The 24,230-nt window shown below is 33.2% G+C and overlaps 1 protein-coding gene across 5 annotated transcripts in view; it reads left to right on the plus strand.

The window, feature by feature from the left end:
- Nucleotides 1-24,230, plus strand: part of ADGRB3 (adhesion G protein-coupled receptor B3) — a 753,008-nt gene that overhangs the window by 674,895 nt on the left and 53,883 nt on the right. For all 5 annotated transcript variants that reach the window (XM_016955757.3, XM_054686001.1, XM_054686002.1 and 2 more), the window contains 4 exons: nt 14,451-14,601; nt 17,332-17,401; nt 19,978-20,044; nt 22,392-22,477. In XM_016955757.3, the coding sequence (XP_016811246.2) occupies nt 14,451-14,601; nt 17,332-17,401; nt 19,978-20,044; nt 22,392-22,477 (374 nt within the window). The remainder of the gene's footprint in view (nt 1-14,450; nt 14,602-17,331; nt 17,402-19,977; nt 20,045-22,391; nt 22,478-24,230) is intronic.

Genomic DNA, 24,230 nt, shown 5'->3' on the forward strand with positions numbered 1-24,230 from the left:
ACTTCCTGTTTTCAATCAACTTTATGGTAGTCCCTTTTAGGACTCAGATTTAGAAATGAGGTATAGTAATAAAATTTAGCTACATTCTGGGCTGACAAAAGGAATTGGTAATTTTAGAATGTTTTAAACATATAAAACATAACAGCAATGTAAATTCAAAATTGGAAGTGTTCTTATTATCTTCTTGGCCTTGCTTATTCCAGTAATCCATTCTAAACACAGGTGTATGCCATAATTTCCGGTAGATGTTTTTATACTTACATAACTTTAAAAATGTTCCTGTGAAATGTTTATAACTTGCCTGATGTAGGATTTTCTTACATTGGATACTCAGTATTTTGACCCTGAATTTCTCAATGACAAAAGCTGTAAGGAAACCATGGTAAAGAAAAAGACCTCCTAGAGTTTTTCTGGACTGAGCTATTTTTTTCCAATAGATAAATATCTTCCAAAAATGTATTTATAGTCATTACTTATAAAAGTAATGTTACTAGAAATAGTTGGTTTTGCCATCTGTAATTTCGGCCCAATATAGACTAAAGTACCCTGACCATAGTTATTTTTCCCACATGCTGAGAAACTGAGAAACTAACCTGGTAGGGTTCCAAACTTTCAAAGGTAATTGTCTATTAAAACAATAACAGGTAGCTTGAGATGTATCTTCAATCTTGCTTCAGAATAAGGGATTTGCTACAATGTGATTTCAGTATTTCTTAACCAGTGGACTGAAATTTGTATTTGCTTCTCGCAATAGCATGAATTGCTTCCATAGAGCTACTTTGTCTATTCTTATGTTACAAGGAGTGTGTCACAAGAAGTCAAAGAGGGAAGAAGATGAAACCGTAAAATGGGATGGTGCATTCAAAGAAGAACCAAGAGAAAACCCCAAACAGAAAAACAGCAAAACCAGTATTTCTGTATCGCTGCAGAGGACTGGAATATGTGGTTTCAGAGTTGGAAGGGAGTCTGTGGTATAGGTCATCTGTTTTTCCGATGGTAATGAGCTGGTAAAAATACATGGTCACTTAGCTAGCAGAGGCTTCAATGCTTCTTAGCAATTCCACATTATCTAGCTCTTTAATTCTTGGCAAAGAGAATTTCCAGTCTGCTCGCAGGTACTCAAACCTCTGATCTCCCTAGGACATCTTTAACTTTTGCATCTGACCCAACTGTTATTCCAAAAAGAATGTAGTAGCCATAACAGACTGAGATTATCTCACCTTCCTACCATAAAATATGCTAATTTATTTACATCAACACCCAGTTTTTCTTCCTTTCTACCTGTTTCAAATCAAGAGGGGACCCTTCTTTTTATTAAATTTCAGTCCTTCTCATGTGCTTTAGATTTCATTTCCATACGACCTCTCCAAAACTTGATGCAATCAATTGTCTCTCACTCCTGATTCATCAGTTTCTCCGTGTGATTCTTCTTTTAGTATTTAGACATGTTTTAATATTTCCCATTGTAAAAAAAAAAAACTCATACCCACATCCTTTTTTGCAGCTTTAATTTTAAGATACTGATAACTACTGCTTATAATTATTGAGAACTTAGTATATGCCAGACATATTCTATGACCTTTCTTTTATCAACTTGTTTAGAGAAAGGTGAGGGGAGCTCACTAGGAGCATGCCTACCTGTGGAGCTTCCATTTCACTTCTGCCAATGGAAGTGGAGCCAGCAGAGGCCTGACTCCCCACAGGAATCTCACTCTTTCCCTGATAATCTGGGAAAGAGTGAGCGATGGCACCAACTAGGATCATGAAAATGGAGAAGTGAGTGGAGTTTCTATATCATTATTAGATGCAATCAAATAGGAATTGGTGATTGACTGGATGTGAGGGAAATACAAGGATGATGTCCAAGTTCCTGGTGGGAATGATAATGTTCTTTCACTGATAGCAAACACAGAAGGAAGAACTTCCTTAAGGAGAAAGGCAGTGTTCATTTTTGGAGATAGTAGGCTTGAAATATCTGAGGTTGGATAGCTCAGAGATGGGCAAATAGGGATTTGAAATATAAGCACAAATGGAATCAACCAATCTCAGGGTTGATTGGTACTTTGTTATAGAAGTCCTTTGAAATCTCCATGAATTGTCACACCTAGAATTCCTTAACAGGTCCAGTGGTGTCATTTCGTGTAATTCAATTGTGGTGGTTGTTTAAAAAAGGAGGCATTTTTCTCTTAGGTATGTAGAGAGGTCTGAGGACAGGATTAAATGATAGCCTGCCTTCTTCCTGCACCCCACCATGGCAGCATTACTTTGTTTTTGCTTAAAAAAATACATTTTATTGTTCAAAAGTTCATCCTAAATATTAATTATCTGATATCATTTTCATAGCAGGTTCTATAAAGAAGTATATTAGTTCTAATATCATTATAGATTACACACATGAATGCATAGCAGAATGTTCCATGTGTGTTATTCTTTTGAGAACTTTAGGAACTGCCTAAGTCTAGATAAATTACTGTAATGGGTTGAGAATATGTATGAATTGTTATTATTGTTAATACTTTTGAGATTTGCCAAGAACTAAACACTTTACACTTATTATAAGCAATTTTTATAGTAATCCTACATTGTAGGTATTTTTCATTCCCATCTTACAAACGAAAGATTGAGGGTGTGAAAAGTTTGATAATTTGCACAAGGTCACACATTTGGTAGCTTTAGTTACCAGCAGTCAGTCCATGACTGTCTAAATTACTTATTCTAAACCCTGGATGCACATTAGAATCACCTGAGGCACCTTAGCAATTCTATGCTTGGGCTTCGCCCTAGACAGATTACATCAGAATCTCAGGGAATAGCACTAATAGATCCATAGTTGTTAGAGCACCCCAGGTGATACCAATGTGCAGCCAACATTGGGAAATACTAGCTTGACTCTAAAACCTATGATCTTTTTATACCAGGATGCCCCTAAATCAAAAATTGTTTTCATTCCACATTGAAATAGTTCTGTGATACCAACAAGACCATTGATCAAACATGATAAACAGAATAAATAAATGTCTTCTTGATAGGAAAGCATTATCTTCTTCTGCCTTCAAAGTTATACAAGAAATATTTTCAAGGCCTAGAAATCTCAGCATCAGGGCTGCAAGATTTTGTTTGCTTTGCTTGTTGCAAGTTGAAAGCAATTTTATATTTGCATTATTATTATCCTTGGTTTTGAGTGCCTATATATGGTGCTTGCAAGCTGGGAAGGGATATCTAAACAAACCTGAGGGCACAAACCTACTGAAAAAGGATTTCCTCTACAGATAAAGAACATAGTGTAAATCAGTTTCTATCTTACAGTTTACAACATGGTTTTTACCCTTTGCTTATTTATTTAAATTGACAGATAAAATTGTATGTATTTATCATGTACAACATGATGTTTTGAAATACATATACATTGTAGAATGGTTACATCTAGCCAATTAACATAGGCATTACCTCACATAGTTATCATTTCTGTGGTGAGAACATTTAACACTTTCCTCTGGTCTCTCCAGACATCTAAGAGAAAATGCTTCCTTTTTATGAACAACCACTGTCTTAGTATTTTGAAGTTTCTAAATTATTAGTAAAGCTTTCGTTGAATTCTTGGCCTTATTTAACAAGTGACTTAATTATATTTCATTTTGAATAAAATTGTTATTTTTTTAAGCCTGGAGATAACAGTATATAATGAAGCATCTGCTGTGTATGATGTACAAATGTTTGAATTCCCACAGCTCACATTTCAAAAAATCAGATTTTCCTGTTATGTGTGACAAACTTTCCAAGATCTTCAAATTATGAACATGTTTTCCACTAGATGACATCTGTGGAACAGATTTTTTTCTCTGCTGACATATATCTAACACTTTCTTTCTTTTTAATAGTGATGCTTTATATGAATATGAAATTATAAAAATTTAGCAAATGATAGTTATTGTTTGAGATACATTTAGAAATTGCTTTTATTGCTCCCTCATTCATCAGTCATTTTGTATCTCACGTAACTTTATATTGACAGTTTCTTCTGTTCAGAGTTAGTCTTGTGACAGATATTTTAATTACGTAGAAAATAACCTGCTTCAAAATTTTCACAAATTGAAGGTTGTGTAAAGGGTTGAAGATATGATGTTTCCTCATCATAACCTTGTGCCATACCTTGTAAGCAAGTACTGTAACTTGTATTTAATGATGAACCAAGAGTTTTCAAGAAAGAACTAAAGTCCATCACATCTTTTCTACTGATATTTTCCATAACATCCAAGGGAAAGAAAGCATGGGCCAAGTACTTGGGTCTATGAGAGAGGTTTTTCAGCTGTTTACAAATGACACTGCTGTCAATGTAGCATGTCATAGCAGCTGTGGAAAAAGGGAGGTTAGGTGAAGTGATAATAACAAAAGGCTTCTGATTCTATTTTTATTGCCATCAAATTTTTCATTTAATTTTATGAAATGAACCTTGTCTTCACAATGCCTATTGGTTTTAGTGACTCGTTTCATTAGTTGAGGTGCTTTATCCAGGTAACCTGAATTTGCATGTGTTGATGGAGTTTATATAACCAAAAATATATTTGGAAATGGTTTTGGAAATGGTGCATTTCTCTGTTTTAGTTGGTGGTGATTTGAACAATAAAGGCTCATGATTTAATATAATTTTTGTTTATTTATTATAACATCTATTTATTTGTCACACACATACTTTTTATTTGAAAAAGAATAACAGTACTGTTAAAGAATATGGATAATCATTAGAAAATTAATATTAGAAAATGAGAACCCTTTAAAGCACAAGGCAACATGTTATAGTGGAAAGAGCACATGTGCTTCTTTATTTGCTGAGTGTATAACTTCAGACAAGTTATTTAAACTCTCTGAGCTTCATTTTCTCCTTTGTAAAATATTTCCTGTACAGCATTGCTTCAAAATTAACGTTTAAGCAGAGTAGGTGCTTATAAGTTAGTTTTCTCATCATGTTTTAAGATGCAGTCAAACATCTTCAAATGTGCTTATTTTGCCAAATAAAAACTATCATTTATCAAGCACTTACTATGTGTAAAGTTATGTATTACCTTTGTGCAAATCCCTATTTTAGCCATTATCTTATTTCATCTTCATAATAATTTATTTTTAGTCTGCAAGAACTATGGTCTTCTGAATAATGTAAATATGCAGTTATTAGTGCAGCCTTTAAAGAACTGCCTTTGAAATCACCGTGGTCGTCACCAAAATTTCTTTCTATAGCATAATTAATGAGTAAGCAGTTACCGGTGTGTCCAGAATTATATTGTAAATGCCTTGTACATATTTTATTCCATGTGAATAGCAAGATATATGTATTCTTAATTTATTTATTATAGGCAAATCAGGATGTGAATTGATGAAATTATCTAAACAAATAATAATCGCTTTATATGTAGGAATTAGTTTAGTTTGTCTTATATTGTTGAAATGTTACTATAATTGCAAATAATTATTAATTTCTTCATAAATACTGTAATTACAGTGTGCAAATATTGATACTCTTTAAGGGTTTCTAAATAGTATACTGAAGTGCTTCGCTTCAGTATTCTGTTTTTCATTTTTTCTAGCAAAAGCACAATTCTCTATATTTTATATCCCATTAATGTTTTTTATATAATCTTTCTGTCATAACAAACATGTTCTCTTTTGCTTTTTGAAAAACTTACAAGATATGTATCTAATACTGCTTATTTTTAAGATGCTAACACCTTTAGCTCATTTATTTGAATGTTGGAAATAAGGTAAATATAGTATTATGTATATTTTTCTGAAATTATTGAAACCTTGCCAAGCAAAAAGCAGTAAATAGTTATATTTCATACTCTAAGAAACTCATCACTGTAATAATAAAATAATATTTTTTCAAAGTGAAATTAAAGAGTAATGTTTGAAAAATTTAATAAGACAGACTGATTGATGGAAAATAGGAAACATAGACAAGTTACATTAGAAAAGGAAAAATGTATTTCTTAAAAGGTGTGAGAGAACATTACACACAATCATATATTGACACATTGAAATATATAAGTGAAGTGGATAATTTCCTAAGAAAACACAAATTTTCAAAATTAATTTAAAAAGTGAATAGCCTGATGAGGGCTTTAATTAGAGAATTCTTGGTATTGTAGAATTTTAGATCTAGGAAAGCCTTTCACAACTGTATAATAAAACTCCCATAATTTGTAAGTGAAAATATTGAGGTCCAAAGTTTTTGTGGCCTGCTGAAAACGTCCTATTAATTAGCTTTGGAAATTAGGAGGTCATGGGTGATCCCTGTGGGATAAAAGTTTAGGGGAGATGCTAGACGGCAAGAAGAAAAGAGGAGAGCAGGTAATATAGAAGTTGAAGTGTGGCTTAATCTTTCAAGAAGTTTGACCACAATTGGAGAAAAGAGAGAGAGAATAAACCAATGAGAACCAGTGAAAACAAACCAGAATACTGGACGGTTGGTTGGTTGGTTGGTTGAACATAGAAACTTGAACAGATTCGTAGGCTAAGAGAGTGAGTACATAAGATAACTAAAGGAAGAGAATGTAGAGATACTAAATATGGAATCAAGCGTAGTTACTATTTTTTGATATTAGATGTGAGAATAGTGGTTATCTTTGGGAAGCTTTGGGACTGGCAGGATGGAGATGTTCTAAATTTTTATCTTGATTACAGTTACATAGGTGTATGTATTTATACAAATGAATCAAGTTTTATTATAATATTTATTGTGGATTAAAAAGCATATTTATTTGTAAAAATTTGTTACTCTCTGCATGGGTGAGTGGGCTTTTGAAAGGTAGCCTTCACAGTACGTACATCAAAGATGAACCAGTATATGAGAGTTTTTTCCCTTTGGGGGAGAATATTAATCTCTGACATTCTGAAAGTAGAGGTGAAGGAGAAAGGAGAGGAGGAGGGTCCTATGGTTTAATACATACACTTGTTCCTGCTTGTACACCTATCCACTAGGGAGATTGGTATCTGACTTCAGAAACCAACCCATTCGATTTCTCCAGAAACTAATCTTCCCTGTGACAATGCTGAGCTGTGTTGGCTAGAGAAGGAAACAGAAAGTTTCAGCTATTCTGTATGTAGATTTTTCAACCAACCATTCTTTTTCATCCCCATATAAAACTGCGTAAGCCTTCTGTTTCTGGTCCCCACATTCAGAAAGTCCACAGAGTGAATAAGCTTTATTACAAACAACATTTCTATTACCCACCCCCTGCCCTGCCACCCTATAAGCAGGTAGGCTATAACTTTCTCTACCACTCTTTGTCAGTTAAACCTTCTTTCCTCAGAATCTTCTGAATTTGTCAACACCTTGAGTTCATGGTGTCTACTGCCTATTATTTTTTCTTTGTGACTTAATAATTTGGTCATTTTAGTGTGGTTTGGGGTAGAAGACAAATCGGTAATGTTTAATTAAAAATTTTGGACTACATTTTCCAAATGACATTGTTGCTAATATAGAAAACTTAGATTAGTTTATTGATCTCAGTGTATAGGAAATAAAATTTTATATGTTGATCTTGCATCCAACTAGCCCATTGATTCTTTTTACTATTTCTAATAGTTTAAAAATTGATTATTTTTGGATTTTCTAATAAGGAGGTATATTATCTGCAATGACAACAATGTGTATCTTTATTATTGTCTTTTCTTGTATTGTTTTCGTGAGAAACTCTTGTACAACTTAGAATAATAGAAGTGATGGTAGACATCTTCCTTTTTTTCATGACTGATGAACATTAATCTAGTATTTTACTATTACAGATGATTTTCAGTACAAGATTTCAAAAGATGATCTTTATTAACCAAGAATGTTCACTTCAATATATAATTTCCAAATAACATTTTTTAAAATTATTATTTGGGTTCTGAATTATATCAAATGCTTTCACGTTTATTAATGTGACCATATGATTTCTCTTCTTTAATCTGTTGATGTAATAAATTATGGGGAGGTCATTTTTGATGTTGAATCACCCTGCATTACTGGACCCACTCTGATTTGATACTGATTTATTATCATTTTACTGTATTTCTAGACATAATCTTTTATTTTGTAATTTCACATTTGTGTTTGTAAGTGGAAGTGGCTTACAGCTTTCTTGCTCATTTCGATATCAATGTCATGTTAGCCTCTTTAAAAAATGAGTTGGATACTTCTAATCTTTCTCTTTGACCCGGAAATGGTAATGTGAATTTGGATGTTGCTTACATTTGTTAGAATTTGCCTGTTGGTGTATGGAAAATGATACTGAAATGATACTGAAAATGATACTGAATTTCTACTTTTTTTGAAGGACTACTTCTTCCATTATGACTCCATTTTATCTGTTATTAGTTTTATCTCTCATAATTTATGTTTTACTAGAAAAATGTCCATTTTATGTAGCTTGTCAAGGGTGTGTGTATATATATATAATATGTATAACTGTATATATATATATATATGTATAACTATTTTCATTCCTAATCTTATTTACTTTGCTTTTTCTCTCACCTTTAAATATCATCACAATGGCCAAGGTTTCGCTGCTTTACTGGTCTTTCAGAGTCAGCTTTGTCTTTATAGATGAATTTTACTGTTCTTCAAATTTTCTCGTTTGTTAATTTCCGATTTTATCTTTTTAAAATCTATTCCTCTGATTTCTTTAAGTAGCCCACTAATTTTCATCTTTCTCTTGTTTTCTATCTATTTAAGACTATAAATATTCTATTATCATAGCAAAATTTCACAAGTTTTCATATATATGCTGCCATAATTGTTATTCAGTTCTAAATAGTTTATAATTTAGAGTTTTAGTTTCTCTTTGATTATTTAAAAGCTTTTTCCTCCAAAAGGTGCAGAATTTTAATTTTGATTTCTAATTTTATTAAATTGTGGTCTGTGAAAATGTCCTGTGTATTATAAACTTCTTGAATTTATTTTATTTCACTTTCTATCCTAAGAGGTTCCATTTGTATATTAAAAATCTAGACATGCTCTGTTTTTTTATGTATAATATTACAAAGAAAGAATGTTAACCACTTTTATTTATTGCATTATAATCATCAATATTATTCTTTCCTCCATTTTTGGTTACTTTCTGAGAGCTGTATGTTAGGTTCATCATTATAATTTTAGTTTGACAGTTCATCCTTGCAGTTTTTTCAGTTTTTGCTTCATATACTTTGAAAAATTATTATTGTTCTCATAAAGATGTGTTCCTTCTGTATCTTCTTTGTGCCTTGCTCCTTTTATTAGTATGAAAAGTCCCTCTTCATCTTTTTTATTTTTCTCCCAGTACTAACATTGTGACATCTGGTTTTTACATGTTAGTATTTGCATAAGCTAGCTCTTTTCATCTCTGTTCTCTATTTTCCTGTGTCAGTCTTTGGGTTTGAAGTATGTCACATAATTACATTACTGGAATTAGACTTTTTTCATCCAATATGAAAGTTTCCAGCTTTTAACAAGTAAATACAAAGTATTACCATTTATTGTGATTTTTGATGTTTGGAATTAGTTTATTTCCTTACTTTATTTTCTATTTCTCATGTTTTCTAGTTTGTTGTCCTCTTGCTTACCTTTAATTGAACAGATAGATTTTTCTTAGTTCAATTTTTTCTGCTATTTTACAAATGTATTGTTATTATTTTTTGTGGTTACTGAAACATTGTTAACATAAATGTTCAAGCGTATTTTTCTATAATCTAGAATTAATCAGTATCTCATCCCTGAGAACATCTTAAAAAAGAGGTTTAGAATACTTTTATGTTCCTCTGCTCCCTTGCAGCTCTAATCTCTCTCATCTTTGAACCCTTCCTGATATTATTTTCAATTTTATATCTACATGGCTATATTTTTAAAATTATATAAATTTATATAAAATAAACATTTATTTAGACTTATTATTTTCTTTTTTAAACTATTTATGTATTTATTTATTTTTAACTATTATTTTAAGTTCCGGGGGTACATGTGCAGCTTTGTTACACATGGAGACTTACTACTTTCTTTGCTATCCATCACTTCTTTTATCTCATTCCCTCCTCTTGGACTTCTTATTGTTAGTGGTTTATATTGTCTAGCAATTCTTTCAAAGAGGATCTTGAGGTAATTAACTTCAAAATTTCTTCCAATTTAAAAAATATCTTTCTTTATGCCTCCCTCTTGAACAGTGGCTTGGCTGGGTGTAGAATTCTATCTTCAAAGTTACTTTCTCTTAGAATGTTGAGAATCTCTTTCTACTGCCTTCTTGTACCCTGGGTTGCTTGCAAAGAACCTGATGTCAATCTGATTCTGATTTCGTCATCAATATCTTTCTTTTTACTCTGATAGCTTTTAAGATTTTTCTCTTTATTCTCCGTTTTCACAGATTTCATCAAAGTATATGTGCATGTGCACGTGTGTATGTGTGTGTGTGTGTGTGTGTGTTATCTTTAGTCTCTCCTACAGCCGGGAGAATTTTTACAGTGTTTTGAGAAAATTTTCTGTAATATATCTTTAAATGCTACCTTTCCCCCAATTTTCCTGATTTCTGCCTTCTGGAAATACTTTTAAATAGACTTCAGAACTTCTGTATCATCCATGCATTATGACCTTTCTACTTCTCATGTCTTCATTCCTGCTCTCAATACCTAACTTTGGGCTATGGTACCCATTGTCAATTTGTTCTTTATATGCTTTTGTTTTCAAGGAATTTCTCACAGTCTCTAGTCCATCACAGTTAACACTTCTTATTTTTTCCTGTTATTTTAAGCAATCTCTTCTATTGTGTCTAGGAATTTGGTGTGAAGGGTGTACATGAGAGTGTTAGGTAAAAACAGTGCTCAGTTTGACAACTTAAATCCATTTTCAAGTTTTGAAATGTTTGCCAATAACATTCATCAGCTGTGACACTGATGAGACCAGTTTGGGGTTTGGCAAGGCAGGAAAATCAGAAGAATTGAATGATGAACTTGAAATGCTAGTGAGTCTCACATTTGGAAAGGTGAACTGTGAGGCTTAGCCATGGTGGAAGTCGACACATGGAGACATTTGAATAAAGAAAAACTGTAGGACCAAAGTTCAAAATAGTGAGTCCAGTGTTAGTGATAATTGAACAGTTGCCAAGATATGAACCTCGTTATGGAAAAGGAGATTCAGGATTTGAGGCTTGTAAGTGGAAAAAACCCTAGTACTGAGGGGATCTAAGGGATGATTGATCACTGGGGGCTTACTGATGTGGATTTGGGTTATGTAAGAAAAGAGATCAAACAATCCTGAGCCCTGAACACTAGAAAGGCCAGTTTTATGGAAGCTGATGTGTCATTTGTGGAAAATAATAAAGTTCATTTGAAAATTGCTATTCATAAAAGTTGTATTGTAAAGACTTTTGCAACTTAGCCAATATGACATATAAGTAGAAAAATCAGTGTGTGTTTCCTTGTATGGAGTGTTTGATTTTCTTTTAACTTTTAAGTTCAGGGGTACATGTGGATGTTTATTACGTAGGTAAATGGGTGTTATGGAGTCTGGTTGTACAGATTATTTATCACTTAGGTATTAAGCCTAGTACCAATTAGTTATTTTTCCTGATCTCCTTTCTCTCTCCCTCCACCCTTCGATAGGCCCCAGTGTCTGTTGTTCTCCTCTGTGTGTCCATGTGTTCTCATCATTTAGCTCCCACTTATAAGTGAAAACATGTAATATTTGGTTTTCTGTTCCTTAGTTTGCTAAGAATAATAGCCTCCACCTCCATCCATGTTCCTGCAAAGGACATGATCTCATTCTTTTTTATGGCTGCATAGTATTCCATGTTGTATATGTACCATATTCGCTTTTTTCAGTCTACCATTGTTGGGCATGTGGGTTGATTCCATTTCTTTGCTATTATGAATACTGCTGCAATGAACATACACCTGAATGTGTCTTTATAATAGAAAATTTTATATTCTGTTCGGTATATACCCAGTAATGGGATTGCTGGGTCAAGTGATATTTCTGTCTTTAGGTCTCTGAGGAATCGCCACACTGTCTTCAACAATGGCTGAACCATTTACAATTCCACCAACAGTATATAAACCTTCCTTTTTCTGCACAACCTCAGCAGCATTTGTCACTTTTTGGCTTTTTACTAATAGCCATTCTGACTGATATGAGATGGTATCTCACTCACTATGGCTTTGATCTGCATTTCTCTTAATGGTCACTGATGTTGAGCATTTTTCATATGCTTGTTAGCTGAGTGTTTGATTTTATACTAATTCTTCAAATGATGAAGCAAAGTGTAGCTCCTTTTTTTCTATTTTTCAAGATCATAGTTTTTGCAATGCTCTTTATATATGGTTAGTTTTGCGACTTAAACCTCTTTAGTTCACATGTACACATTCCTTAAGTTGAGACAGCTTACCTCCATACTTGGAGCAACTTAAGGATAAATAGTTTATCCAGCTATTGTAGAATACTATTGTCTGAAGACATAGGCCTTATTTCTTTAGCTACAACACATTTCCCCATAGTCTGTGGCCATATTATTGTTCGAAGAGGCATGATTATTGAAATAAATGTCAGTGGCTCAAAATTACATGTGCTTCAATTTGTATTAGAATTAAAGTGAATACCAGGGAGTTTCAAAGTAATGAACACAATATACAGAAAGTAAATGTTAAAATCTCTGTACTCAGATGTTGAACACGTCATTATGTCTTATAAAATTTCAGTACACCAACACTTAGGGTCTAACATTTCAACATATTTACAGTTTGGTATAACTCTTTATTGACAGTTTAAAAATAGAGATGGACTAGCTTTGCTAGTGCATACAGTTTAGTTGAAACAAACATGTGGAGGAAAATGAAAGGGTAACTAATGACTTAGAAAGGTTATCTAGTCTTTCGATAGCAAGTGGAAGAGTTGTCTTTGGAATTCAAATGGATTGGCGACTATAGATCAAAAATAAGCAAACTAGTCAGCCTGCAGATATTTAAACCGTAAATTGGAAAAAATAAAAGTCTTAATGTGTCAACAATAGGAGGAATTACAATTGGTTAGAGCTACTGCATTATACCTGAGACTAGAGTATAGGTATGAGAAAGTGTTCAAGAAATCCATGATTTTATCATCTTTATAAGCAGAAACAAGCACTAAATAGGTTTAAGTACTACATGAAACAAAGATTCACATGCTGAAAAATTGTTTTGTTTTACTACTGCTTATAACAATGATGATAATAGTCATATTTGGTTGGGCTCTTGCTGTACACCTAGCACAGTGCTACTCAGCTTCTTAACATTATCTGTCATCATTTACACAACCTGGTGGATAAACATGCTGAAGTTCATTTTATAGGATTAGAAGAACTGGCAAACTAAGTCAACATCTGGTGAAATTTAATAAAATTAACAAATCCTATGAATAATTTGGGCCAAAAAATTCTAGTAAGATATTCTGCATTAGCAGTGGATGGTGGTAGAGATGAGAAGATATGGGTTATAGTTTTATTTCTTTGTATTGGTTTTTTTTACAATTTTTAAAATTCTACTGTCTTTGTTTTGCCATTTTCCGTTTTTAAAAATGGTAAGACTGAGAATGACTGACAAAAGAACAAATTAGTCCTGTTATTGGTTCTGGTTTATAAAGACTTGCATTTCAACAAGATTTATAAAGCAATTATACCAACAGTGAAAAAAGTAGCAACCTTTACCAAAATGAAGCTGCTGATCTTTTGCTGATGAGTCACAACTAATGATAAGCACATTCAAGGTGATTAAGTTACGTGAAGAAAAATATCTATAAAATCTTAGCCCTGTACTGCTGGTGACATGATTAGCTTTTCAAAATTACTTGATGAGGACACACATTGCAAAGTAATAGTATAGAAGCATTGTATTAAGTACTTTAAAATACATATGTTATTTTTGTACTATGTTATTAGCCAAACCTCATTTTGTACTTTGCTGTTACACCTTGAATATCATGCATGTATAAGAGCAAACTAATCTTTTTCTTTTGAAAGGCTGTTACTCTTACAGATATAATTTTAGCATCAACACAGATAAAACAACAAAGAACGATTATCTGTTAAAAGGGAAGAATAAAGAATGTAGCCAAAATAATTATGCAAGATGTCTGTAACAAATTAAATCAAAGAAAAGATAATTTTCATAATTATGTTTTAAAAATTCAAGTAAAACAATAATTTTAATCTCCCTTGAGTTCAAATTTACATTCAGGGTTCTTCTCATAAAAAATTAAGTGCAAAAATGAAATTAGACTTTTTTTTCCATTGTAAATACTGTATAGAGCATAAAGACTACAGGGTTTATAATTTCTGTAAATAATTACTCTTGTCACTGAGGAGAAGTAGATATTTGAAATAAAAGCAATGAATCAGAGATTAACAATCCTCTGAAGAGCATATCATTTTCCCTCTCCCAGGTTCAGTGTGAGTGTTTTTGTTTGTTTGTTTCCACAGAGTATCTGCACAACCACCACTGCATTTTTGCACTTTTTCTTCCTGGCTTCATTCTGTTGGGTTTTGACTGAGGCGTGGCAATCATATATGGCTGTAACTGGAAAAATTAGGACACGGCTTATAAGAAAACGCTTTTTGTGCCTTGGATGGGGTAAGCATATTGATATACCCTTTCGTGCTCTTCTCAAAATGACGTTGAACACATATTATAAAGCAGTCATGAGTGATTAGACACAGGCTACTTTGTGTCTAATTTAATCTATGGAAGTGAAAATACATGAGCTGGTCAGTTTTGAACATTCATTGGTCATTTGGAACTTTAAAAGGAAGTAAGTATTGAATGCTCATTTAGCTAGTCAGTTAACATTCAACAATGTCTAGATAGTATGAAATGAGACCCCGAGATGCCTACACACAGAAAAACAGTGCTCTCTGTTAATATTTTCTGAAAGTGCAAAATACCTTAAAATTTTCAAGGCCTAATGTGTGATGGTTCACTAGGCATGTACTCCCATCAAGAAAACTTAGAAGATTTCATTTCAAGACATCTCAAAGCAATTAAAGAATAAAAGCGATTCATTTCATAGGGAGAACACCATTTAGAGAATTAATGAAACCTCACAGCTTGTTGACGTGGCCCTCAAAAGTAGAAACAGAATTGCTGACAGACTGAGAATTAATTCTTTACTCATGTTTATTAAGAAGTTTCTCTCAAATTGCCTCATGACATGGACATCTCAAAGATCTATATTATAGGGCCAATTCTAATGATAGCCTAGTTAATTTAAGAAGCTACTTTTAGAAAAAGCCCAAATATACAATAATATCTACTGTATTGAAGACTGGCATATGGGATGCTAGGAGGAACCTGGGAAATTACAAATAAGTGTACTTATAACAATTCCAGAGTAATTTAGGCTGGAAAAATATGATCAATAACACATAAATATTATTCATTAGGTTTCAGCAAGGTCTATTATGTCTAGCTAATAAATTAGGACTTTATCCACAGACAAATGGAAAAGCAATTAATAAGAAGTTGAAGAGTAGGCCAGACATGGTGGCTCACGCCTGTAATCCTAGCACTTTGGGAAACCAAGGCGGGTGGACTACCTGAGCGCAGGTGGACTACCAAAAATCTCTACCAAAATGCAAAAAATTAGCCGGGAGTGATGGCACATACCTGTAGTCCCAGCTACTCGGGAGGCTAAGGTGGGAGGATTGCATGAGCCTGGGAAGTGGAGGTTGCAGTGAGCCAAGATCACATCACGACACTCCAACTTGTATCACAGAGTAAGACCCTATCTCACACCAACACAAAAGTTGAAGACTTTGTTCTACTTAGAATTTCATCAAATTTTTGCTAAATTTCATGACAAAGGCCTTCTAAAGTTGAGATAGTATTTAAATCAAGGGACACTTTTGCCATGAATTAGTACCATTCTAAGAAATACAGAATACAGGTAAAAGAACACATTTTTTGATGAAGAATAAAACATGGTGATTTTCAAGATTAGTGACTACCTTGTTTAAAATTATTACTAAAGATTTTGAGGAGAGGGTTCACAGACAGTCTCTGTATTTATAGTTAATATTAAACTACTCTAGGTAGCAAAAACCTGAACTGATGGTGCTAAAGTATCAGAAAGTTTATGGGTTGGCAGAATAGTGGTGTGTGTGTTTCATTATGAACAAGTACAATAAAATGAATCTAGAAAAAATTTAATCTAAATTGTATGAAATAAATACTATTAATTCTTCAGTTATAACCCATGAGGGATTTTTTTTCCTAATGAACTTGGTCCAGTCAATCAAAAAAAATCAACAAATGACATGTGTGGAGGAAGAGGAGAAGGAGGGACAAGAAGAGGAGAAACAGAAGGAGGAAAGGGAAGAGGAGGAAAGGGAGGATAAGGATGAGAAGGGGACTATATATTTATAATTTTATATACATATATATGTAGTCACCAGTGTTTATTTAACACTGTGGTGTGTCCTTCTGAGATGTTTTCCATAGTTCTTGTCATTAAATCTCATGAAGGAATGTGATGCCACTAGAGAAGGCTCACAGAAGAGAATAGCAGGAGGTATGTGAAATGATAGTAAGAAAGAAGACAGACAGAGGACATACAATAAGATGATTAGATGATGGATTTTTCAACCGGAAAAGGCAAACATGATCTTCCTGAAAAGAAGGCATAACCAAAACTTAAAAAAAAACCCTTTAAACAGCATAGATTAGAGACTCTACCAAAATACAGGGAGGTTCCATTGAACTTGAATGAGGTAAGTGTAATTCCCATAAACGTAAACTAAAAGAAGATGCTAGCTCAGAATTGGAGCAGGTATGTAGGTAATTGAACTCCCTGTTTCTACATTCTTGTTATTATAAGCAAATTATAATGAAAGTGTTAACTGATAAGATGTATTTTTTTCTGTCTTATTATAAGTACAGCTTGATGTGGATCAATATGTGGCCAATGGAATGTTCCACTTCTCCGATATTACATCATACCAGAACATCCAGTTTTTGCCTTTCTGATTTTATAACTATAAATTTCCTTTATAACAGTGTAAACCCCTAGGGAAAAAATAACTTAAAAGATGTACTAAATCTCTGTTATTACTTCCATTTAAACCCGTGTCAAATGTGGTGGTAACCTAGCAACACCAGAGAAGTGCAGTAAGTTAAAAGCTCAGGTACCTCTCTCATATTTTTCAACTTGAAAGAAATCCTGTAATAGAAACATACCTTGTGAAGTGACTCATCCAAAGATAGTTTGTCTAATTTGAGCACCTGGAGTTTGTTCTGGCTTTTCTTAGACCAATATGCATAGTGGTTATAGCTAAATATGAATGCGTGACATTGCTTTTCTTGCAGGTTTACCAGCATTAGTAGTGGCCACATCAGTAGGCTTCACCAGAACAAAAGGATATGGCACTGATCACTAGTAAGTCCATCCACAGCGATAAATCATGTTTATAATTTAATAAATCATCAAAGAGTCTTGGTTGGCACTGCTGATGGCTTGCACTTTATCATGGAATCATTAACAATGGTAGAAATTGCATTAGTAAGGAACAAAACAAGGTAGCTTAAATCTACAAAGGTTAAGAAATAAATGTTGTGGCACTATTCAGAATCTTTGTTTTAGTTTCCCATTTCTTAATAAGACCAGCATATTTGGCTTTTAAAATATTTCAATATTTATTGTGCATGCCCAATCTCAAATAAATTGAGAACTGGATAAGTCTTGACATACTTACTTTTTAGAACGTGGTGCTGCTATGAGCTTCTAATTCCATTGATGATAATGTGTATTGTTATTAACCAAGTTTTGTCATGTTAGTTCAAGTTTTCTTGCTATGTTAGGGTAATGCATACTAAAAATTATAGATCAAGGGAACCAATGGATTTTACATTAGAAAATACTTGGACTGTGGAAGAAATTAAAAGGGAGAAAAGGTATATGATACCAGCTTATTTTATAGTGGTAGTGCTGATAAATTCTGTGAGAGAATTTGTGTTTAAATTTAACATTTTAAATCTAAACAATGCACTTTCATGTTCTATTTTATCTGCATCCAAGTTGAGGAGGCAGTTAAGAAGTGGGGAAAGAAATGTGCATCTTATTAAAAGCATATGTTTTAAAGCATGATGTTCTGTTTAATTATTTTGGGTTTGAGGTAGGAATCACTGCCAATTAGACCCTCTGGTAGGTTCGTACAAATTGTAAACATACTGAGAGATATTATTTCACCTGTTTATCCTAAAGAAACTTCTGAAAAGTTTAAGACGCTCCTGTCATCAGAGCATTTTTGTGCAATCTATAGTATTTTTAAAAATTCTGATAGCATAGATGGCACAGTACTGGTTACTACAGCACTAGCACCTTAATTTATTACTTTTTACAATAGCATAATTATTGGTATACATCTATTTTTGGAAAGTCACTGTATTGAGAATATGGGAATAAGTAAGGTTATATATGATGGTTCCTACTTTCAAAGAGTTCATAATTGAAGTCCAATACAATACAATAAGTAATGCATTTATTTTATAACCGTAAATTTTTATAACAGTGTAAACCCCTAGGGAAAAAATTAAAGATATACTGAATCTCTATTAGTATATCTTGAAAGATATACTAAACCTCAGTTTCAAGATTAGTTTACATAAAATTACAGTGGAAATTTAGTGGCAGAGATTAGTTTACACAAAAATACAGTGGGAATTTAGTGGCAGTCTTAGAGACACAATCTAAAGTGTTCTGTCAGACTAAGGTTTTTTTCTCCAGGTATTTTATTTAAAAATAGATATTAAAGTGGAAAAGTACGGTTTTATCTTTCTGCTGTTATGTCAAGGAGCAATAACTAAATGCAGGCTTTGAATATACGTACACATATTTGTGTATATCTATGCTGATATAGTATCTCTTTGTGTACATATATAATTAATTACTAGGTAAATATATTTAAGATATAATTTACATAGAGTAACATTCACCCTATTAAGTGTATAGTTCTGTGAGTTTTGCGAAATACATAACTCGTGTAACCACCATCACAATTAACATAGAGCAGTTTATTGTTAGAACAGATATAGAGCAGCTACTGTTCATTGTTACTGCTTTTGAAGGCAGCAGGCTGATTCTGTAAGCTGAGAAGAAATAGTTAAAGGGTCAAATGTCAAAAAACTGGTGCATGAAATGGTGGCCATGACTTTTTGCACCAGCAGCCCCTCACACTTCCCTCATTTTCACTTTCCTGGATTCTTCATGAGCAGATGTGCCACCCTGCAAAGCCTCCAGTGTCAGCCCCATTCCCTCTGCATTTCCCTCTGCTGTGAGAGACTGTTTCTCCCCAAATGGATTATCTTGTCTCTATCAATGCAAACCTACATCTCTTGGTGAATTTAGGCATTGAAACAAACACAGCTGCACTTATTTTTATTCAAAAGCTTATCTTTAGAGAATTTTCTTAGTAGTTTGGTGAAAAAGTAAAATTAGAAGAAAAATAGCATGCAAATGTAGCTTATCCATTCCCTGCAATGATGGCTTTTAAACCAATTTCTCCCAATATTTCAATGACCTCGAGGAAGAGCAGGTAAATGGCACGTCTAAAACTCTAAAAAAAATACACTGGTCTTGCTTTAAAGTACATTTGAAAAAATCCATAATGGATATAAAGCAGCATTTTATAAAATGTAAATAATACCCAACTTTGTAATGACAGTAAATATAGAAACCTCACTGCAATAGTAATTTGTCTAAAATGTTTCAACTGCCTGAAAGTAAAACTTTGTAATAAAACTTTCTTTTCAGTTAGATATATATAGTATTTCTTACTTATGAAATGATATAATTCTAGTTTTTTTCTACATCTTCTATGTATTTTTTTATTACAAATGTTTAACATGTGCCAAAATTCCAAGGCAAAATGTATAATCTAAGTTGTTTGTATCACACTTTAGTGGTCTAATACTTGTCACTAATTTTTGTTAGTTCTTATCTAATGTTATTTTCAGCTGCTGGCTCTCTCTTGAAGGAGGACTACTCTATGCTTTTGTGGGACCTGCAGCCGCTGTTGTCCTGGTAAACATCAAAATCAACTTATTTTGTTTTCTTAGAAAAAAAAAAAAGACTACTTTCTTTCAATTAGAGTGGCAATTTTGATAATGTAGTTCTTGTGTAGAAATTTTAAAGTTCAATGGACTATTATTCTAATTGAATATCAATTGTTATTCAGCCTTTTATTATTCTAAAATATTCTTATTTTGAATACTGAAGAATATTAAACTGGGAGTGTGGTATTTCTCTTACAGTAATTTCAGATTTGTGAAGAAGTTTGAGTAAGTTTTAATGAATTCTTCCTCTTTAATGTATAGAATCTCATCATTTACCATAATTTCACCTTTACACTATTCTGTACAATACATATGGTTATTACATATGGTTATTAATAGGGAAATCTCTTTAATGCTGCCCCTATCAAATATCTAAAGGAAATATATTCTCGACCTCAGTGATACTGATATTTTGGATCATGTTTGTTTGTTGCAGAGGCCGTCTTATGTGTTTTAGCAGGTTCCGCAGCATCCTTCTTCTCTACCTACTACATACCAGTAGTACCCCCTAGTCATAACACTCAAAAACATCTTCAGACATTTTCCGATGGTCCCTGGGGGTCAAAATCATCTCTGTTTAAGAATCATTCCCATATGTTATAGATAAGGATTTTAAATTTCTCTTTTGAAACCACAAAATAATTGTTTAAAATTTTGAACTATGGTAATGTGAAACATTTCCTTCCAATTTGCCTTTCTCTTTCTCCTTTTGGATTTATTGATTACAAGTTTTTCTTGCCCAATAAATCTTTAAAGAAAATAAGGGTGGAAAGAAACTGTCTAAATTAAATACAAATATTCATATTGCTATACAATTATATTTCTAATTGGAAAGTTACTCTTTGGTTTCTTGAATGACTCATTCAAAAAATTGGAAGGTAGTGACATCCTACTAATTCTGATATGTCAGTTTTTTCTCCCTTTAAGCTTGTTCTCCCTCAACTAAGCTGTAACAGGGAGCAGAAACTGTCTATAATTTGCAAGAAAAATAAAATCAAGGCAAGAACCTTAGTGCAAAGGGAAATCAAAACTATTAGACACCTTTTTTGTCTGCTGCTTTGAATTTTTATTTAATCAACTGAACTATTTCCCTAAGCTTCTAGTTTAATGCCAATATAACGCTAAAATGAAGAAACAGAGTATGTATATAATTGAAACACCAAAGTATGGTCAATTGGAGGGGTGACAGATTCCCTTATGATTAAGTTGTAGATTACTAGAATCCATAGAATACACTTTTTCTCTTAGTTTAAATGAGAGGTACATAGATGAATAAGTATTCTCTTGATTAAGTGGTATCATGTCAGGAAACTACGAAGAGTGACTCTTCCTAAGTCCATACTTAATAGGTGTGTTTTGCATCTTCCTTACATTAGCAACTGGACACATTTTAGCTTTATATTCACCATCTTCATTGGCAGCAGGGCAGGGTTACACCAAGATTGGAAAGAGGCAAGAAAGGCAAAAAGAAGAACATATTTTTCATTTACTCATTGGACTGGATTCCTTGATCAGAAAGTGTTGGTAGATTAGAGAACTGTCGGGGCTCATCATAAGCTGGTACAAATAGACATCTATGCAGTTTTTACAGTTTTACTTGAAAAAGGAAAAATATGTGTGATTTCATTTCATGTATCATGCAAAAGACCTTTTACGTGAGAATAAGAAAGTCTTAGAAATAAAATGATAGAACTGTACACTAGAGCATATTTTAAAAATTGGCACTAGTGTCCATTGTGGAAAAGATTCTGGTGAATTGAATAGGCTTTCCTTTCTGCCTAGAAAAGCATGGTACATCAAAATGCTCCCCTTCCACAGAAAAGAATAACCACACAGCATGAGGAATTTAAGCATTCTGTCCTCTGTGTTGGGAATAATGACAAATAATCAGCACCTTTTGCTGCCAGGGATCACCCTAACCTCATACTCGAAGATTCAGAATCTCCTGGCTCATGGGCATAGGGTAAAACTCCTTTAGCCAAATGATTTTACTCAGGGTTGACTCAGACAGAAGAATGCCAGATTGGCATAGTATGGTACCATTTAAAAGTCAGGCAATTGAAGGTTAATTTCCCCAGTGTTAACTGCAAAGTATGGAAATTAAATGAACTTAATGTACTTTACAACTTTAAAGTAGCACACCACTGTTAAATTGTTCCGTATGCCTCTGCTCACTTATAAAATGTTTGAGAGTGCTTCATACCACTACTAGTGATACGGTGGTTATGAATTGATAAAAATAGGATTTTCAGGAGAAACAGGGACCTGATTCCCTTCAATATCATTGAAAGGTCAACTTTGTTTCTGTTTGACAGGTCAACATGGTGATTGGCATTTTGGTATTTAATAAACTTGTTTCCAGAGATGGAATCCTAGATAAAAAGCTCAAACACAGAGCCGGGTAAGCTGCAATTGGTGGATTTTGAAGGTTATTTACCAGTGAATCCCATACTCCAATTTCAGACCATCACTGACTGCGTTTAACTCTGCCTTGAATTTTGTTATTGATGTACTAGTGTGTCCAGTAGATTCTGCCATATAAAAGTTTCCAATGTGCTATTTTTAAGCAATATGACCAAAAATCTAAAACTACTATAACAGACCATGAAGAAATTCAGAGTGTATTTGTGCATATTGCCTGCTTGTCAGATAAGAACGTTAAACATTAAGGCTTTACTTGCAATAGTTGTCGTTAGGTAAGGGTTTTCAAAGCCTTCCTGGTTTTGGTCACAAAGAACAGGAGGTAGATTGAACACAGTGTTGGTATGTGACAGAACAGAATCAGAACAAGCAAACCTAAACAGGGCAAAATACTATGTTTTCTTTGACTAATTGTATATATCAGGAAAAAAATCTTCACTTGGAATAATTACTTATCAAGCACTATTTATGTCTTATATTTTCATTCTTTATGACATTTTTAATCTAACTGGCTAAAAAGAGTTATTCATAATTTTCACACTTTAACCTCATAAAATTTAGAAAAGCATCTCCTTTAATTTTACTGTTATTATAATATATAAATATCTGATGACATATTATATATTATAATATATATCTGGCCGGGCACGGTGGCTTACACCTGTAATCCCAGCACTTTGGGAGGCTGAGGTGGGCGGATCACGAGATCGAGACCACAGTGAAACCCCGTCTCTACTAAAAATGCAAAAAAATTAGCCGGGCGAGGTGGTGGGCGCCTGTAGTCCCAGCTACTCGGGAGGCTGAGGCAGGAGAATGGCGTGAACCTGGGAGGCGGAGGTTGCAGAGAGCCAAGATCGCGCCACTGCACTCCAGCCTGGGCGACAGAGCGAGATTCCGTCTCAAAAAACAAAATAAAATAAAATAAAATAAAAAATATGTATATATAATGACAGTAACGTCTCATATATAGTTAGTAGCTTTTTAAGGTGACATCATCCTTTATCATATAAATTTGTTGACACTTGAAGTATTAATGCCTTTGTTTTTTCTTTGTGTCCTTCCCTATAGAAAGTTTACAGCTTTCTCCTTTCCATTGAACTGTAACCTCATTCAAAACTTACCCATGTAATATTCTTTTCTTCCATAATTTATGGTATTATTTAATAGTCCTACTAATTGATCAGTTACTTATGAAATTTTAAGTCCTTTGTGTTCTTATAACCTATGTAATGATTTATACAATAAGATAATCTGGGTATTTATTTTCCCTAGCAAAAGACTAAATTTAATGGCTTTCAATATAAAAATTTGATATCATTTATGTAAAACATTAGAAATGCAATAGCGTAATAAAAACATGACTGAAAGTTTCTTCCTGAGCGGGGATCACTTCTCTCATTTAGAGGCTTTTTTCACTGCAGACGAGTTTCTGTAACAACCTTAAATATGTAGACTTGAACGTAGTAGAAGCACAGCTTTCTAGATCATTTGAACACAAAACTTTCACACAATTACTCTTGTTATTATGCCACATGTGGTGGAAATTGAAGTAAGCTTCTTCAGTTATTTCTGTCCAGATTAATCATGTAAGAATATACTGATCAGACTGAGTACTGGGATAGAAACTCAGTTCTGCTGCTAGTAGTATAAACTTAACATAATTTAAACAACATCAACAATAAAATGGGACTCTTTAGTGGTTAAGATGAAGCTCTGCAATTTACTAGCTGTGT

The sequence above is a fragment of the Pan troglodytes genome, chromosome 5 (genome assembly GCF_028858775.2).
Source record: "Pan troglodytes isolate AG18354 chromosome 5, NHGRI_mPanTro3-v2.0_pri, whole genome shotgun sequence".
NCBI lineage: Eukaryota > Metazoa > Chordata > Mammalia > Primates > Hominidae > Pan > Pan troglodytes.